This window comes from Astatotilapia calliptera, chromosome 19 (assembly GCF_964374335.1).
Source record: "Astatotilapia calliptera chromosome 19, fAstCal68.1, whole genome shotgun sequence".
Taxonomy (NCBI): domain Eukaryota; kingdom Metazoa; phylum Chordata; class Actinopteri; order Cichliformes; family Cichlidae; genus Astatotilapia; species Astatotilapia calliptera.
Genome location: NC_137440.1, coordinates 31,057,980 through 31,061,530, shown reverse-complemented (window position 1 = coordinate 31,061,530; position 3,551 = coordinate 31,057,980). Strand labels below are relative to the sequence as shown.

Here is a 3,551-nt window from a genome sequence, read left to right as displayed (position 1 = left end):
TGGCAGACAAGTATGTGAGGGTTGTGCAGGGACATGACAAGGACAGGAAGAGAGTGGTGAGGTGTGCAGTAGGAGTGACAGATGGCTTCAAGGTGGGGATAGGATCGGCTGTGAGCCCCTTCTTGTTTGTAGTGGAGACGGACAGGCTGACAGATGAGGTGAGGCAGGAGTCTGCATGAACTGTAACATTTGCAGATAACACTGAGATCTGCAAGAGATGATATCTACTGGATATAAATATGGATATAAACTGGATATAAATATGGATATAAATATGGATATAAATGTCATATAGACCAGGTGTGTCAAACATAAAGCAAAAACTCCAATTTGGCCCAAAAAGTTATATTTCTGTAATTTTAATAATGTTGGCAGATTTCATTAGTCAACCACAGCATTTCTTTATCAAGTAGAAAAACTGAAACATACTCTTGAAATTGCACTTCTTTTTATTATATTCACATACTGCAGGGATTAATTAATTTGGGATTTCTTCCAAAGACAAGAACTAACAGACTTAAAAACTCCTTTGTCCCACACGCCATCAGACTGTTTAACTCCTCTCTGGAGGGGAGAGGGAGGGGAAACAGGAGGACAAAGGAGGGGGGAACAACTAAGCTGTAGTGCCTCTTCACCTCACTGTGCAATACTTTTGTTAATAGTCAACGGTGCAATAGACTTGAAATGTGCAATTTCACTTGTATTTTTATTTTTATTCCTATTTATTCTATTTATCCCCTTTGTATATTTTATGTATATATGTCTCTGTATTTATATATGTGTATATATATATATATATAATATTCTGTAACTCTGTAACTTCTGTCGGTGCTGTGCTTTTTTGGAAACCGAATTTCCCAGAGGAACCCACCCGAGGGATTAATAAAGTTTTATCTTATCTCTCTCTTATCTTAAAAGTGCATTTAAATTACCGTACACTGACAGAACAACCAGTTGGTCTAGCCCATGGTCTACGATAATGTCCTGTTAAGCACAACATTGTGAAAAGCTCTAAATATCTCTTTAAATTAATATCTAATCCAAATCTACCTGTTGCTTCTAGTTGGCCAAATCTTATCCTTAATCTAATCACTGAAATTAAAACTCCATTACCAATCATCGCCATAGCTAGGAAAATGTGGGTGGGTGTTTTAAAAGTAGGTTTGGGAAACAAGTCCCATCATCAGGCTTCAGGCTCAGGATGGATTTAAATGGCTTTTATCTTGTAAAGTAGCACTTCAAAGCAGCAGCAGGGGACCATTTGTCCTAAATGCCAGTCTGCGCTTTCCCTCCGTTTCTTCACTGACAGTAACTTCTAAAGGCAAATCCTTAAATTTGATGTTGTCTTTTTGAAAGCAAGCAAATCACAACCACTGCATTTCTTAATCCATTTATTACAAAACTTACCTAGCACACAGAAATATAAATAATAACAACAACAGCCAAAATATGAAACAAGAAACACAAAGGTATAAAGAGAGGAAGTGTAGCTGGCTGAAGTCACCGTTTGTCCGGTTTGTCACATTTCACACAAAGATGGAGATTTTGAGATCAGTTCTTTAAATCCACAGCCCACAATTTGTAGACAGACACTTTGTTTAAAAAAACAAAAATCATGGTTTGTTACGGTCGAGTGAGGATACCCGCTCTGCACTTTGGATTTCAGATCACAAGAATCTAAAGATTTTCCTCCATCCACCATCATAAAGAGACTTTAAACTGTTAAGCAAATTGAGCTTTTTGTATTTAGTGCCACCGTGCTTGTGCTTAATGGCAGCAAATACAGCACAGTCAAAGGCGTCTTTAAGGTTGTGCTGTGTGAGAGCCGAGCACTCCACGTAGTCATGAGCTCTGATCCTGCTCGCGAGCCGTCTGGCCTTGTTAAAGAGCACCGGTCTGGTGCCCCGCTGGTTCAGATGAATGAGGACGTCCACACTGTGTCGAAGGTCTGACTGAGTTCCAACCAGAACGATGGGGGAGATTGGGTTGGCGGCTCGAATCTGTGGGATCCATTTGGAGGTGATATTGTCAAATGAGATGGGGTTGACGAGGCTGAAGCAGAGGATGAAGACGTCCACATGGGCATAGCACAGAGAGTGCAGATGGCCAAACATCTCCTGATAGATCAAACATTGAGAGATGAGAAGCACTGGACCCACTTGTCTGTTTAGAAAAAAAAAAACTGTGATATGTGATAATTACCTGTCCAGCAGTATCTATCAGCTTAATGTGGGTTGGGATTCCATTCACATGAACTAATCCTGGACGTTAGGTAGAGACAAGCAGGCTTTATTGCTGGGTGAAATATCTGACCTTTAAATAAAAGAGCTCCTTCACTTACCTGTGAAAACATCAAATGCAGTTTGCCTGTACTCAGTGTTGTATCCATTGAAGATGTAACTGATAACCATGCTGGTTTTTCCCACTGCTCCATCACCAACCAGCATGCAGCTCACTTCTTCTCTCATTCTGTTTGCTTTATCAGTTCTATGACAGGCCATCTTCCCTTATATTATCACTGCACTATCTTAGAATCCCAGCAGTGCGAAAGTCTATGCAGGAGTGCAGCACTAATGTAAAACATGTCTTCTTCCACCCCGGGGGCCTGTTAGTGGCAATAAAGGGAGAAGGCCACCTCGATTTGAAAGAACAAAGGCGCCCAATCAGATGAGTGACCTCTTCTCAACACTTTGACTGTTTCCGTTTGATGCAGATTTACATAGTCACTCCCACCAAACACTCGATGTGACTCATCCAATAAAGGTCACTTAACTGGACGTTAAAGACGGCATAAGAGGATAATTAATTTTATTTCGCAGAGTGCTTGTTTGTAAATGTGTAAACTTAACACACACAAATTTGTGGAAGACTTTACAAACTCTATACATGCCCAATTCTGAATATACTAACGTGAACAGCTGTAGTAATAACGTCGATATTATCGCGAGAGTAGATTTACGAACTCCTAAATTCTCTTCTGTGCGGAGATGCATTATGTTCGCGCGACAGTGATGTAATACCATCGCCGGCCACTAGAGGGCAGTGTTGCTCCAGCATGGAGCGGGTGCTTCACTCAGGTGCAGTTTCTTGATTTCGTGAAACGAACCAGAAAAGGTAATTATTCTGACTCATTCACAACTTTCAGAAAATTATTTTTTATTTTCTGAAGTGACAGAAAATAAGCTTACCGTTTTTTATTTTATTTTAATATTCCTTTAATCAGTACACAGCGAAATATTCAGCACCCAGAAGCTCCAAACAACATTTCTCAGGCCGGTTTGTTTTCATTGGGTATATACATTACATTTCAATACCAGCTTTACTCTTCCACGCAAAGAGCAAAGAGCAGAGCTGAAGGGAAGTAGTGGAGGTCATTGTTTGTCATCAAGTCCAGTTCATAGTAGTGACGTCAGGTCCCATCTGTCTTTTTTTTTTTTTCAGGGTGACTGGGTTCATAAACACACACACACACACACACACACACACACACACACACACACACACACACACACACACACACACACACACACACAAATCCCAAATATATATTT

General features: G+C 40.3%; 1 protein-coding gene across 1 annotated transcript; it reads right to left on the bottom strand.

The window, feature by feature from the left end:
• Window positions 1-1,378: 1,378 nt before the first annotated feature.
• Window positions 1,379-2,672, bottom strand: LOC113012322 (rho-related GTP-binding protein RhoV-like). The gene is made up of 3 exons (XM_026152446.2): window positions 2,342-2,672; window positions 2,203-2,261; window positions 1,379-2,117 (listed from the first exon to the last, which is right to left on the bottom strand). The coding sequence occupies exons 1-3, from the start codon at window positions 2,499-2,501 to the stop codon at window positions 1,668-1,670; spliced, it is 669 nt and encodes a 222-aa protein (XP_026008231.1). The 5' UTR covers window positions 2,502-2,672; the 3' UTR covers window positions 1,379-1,667.
• Between the last annotated feature and the right edge of the window lie 879 nt (window positions 2,673-3,551).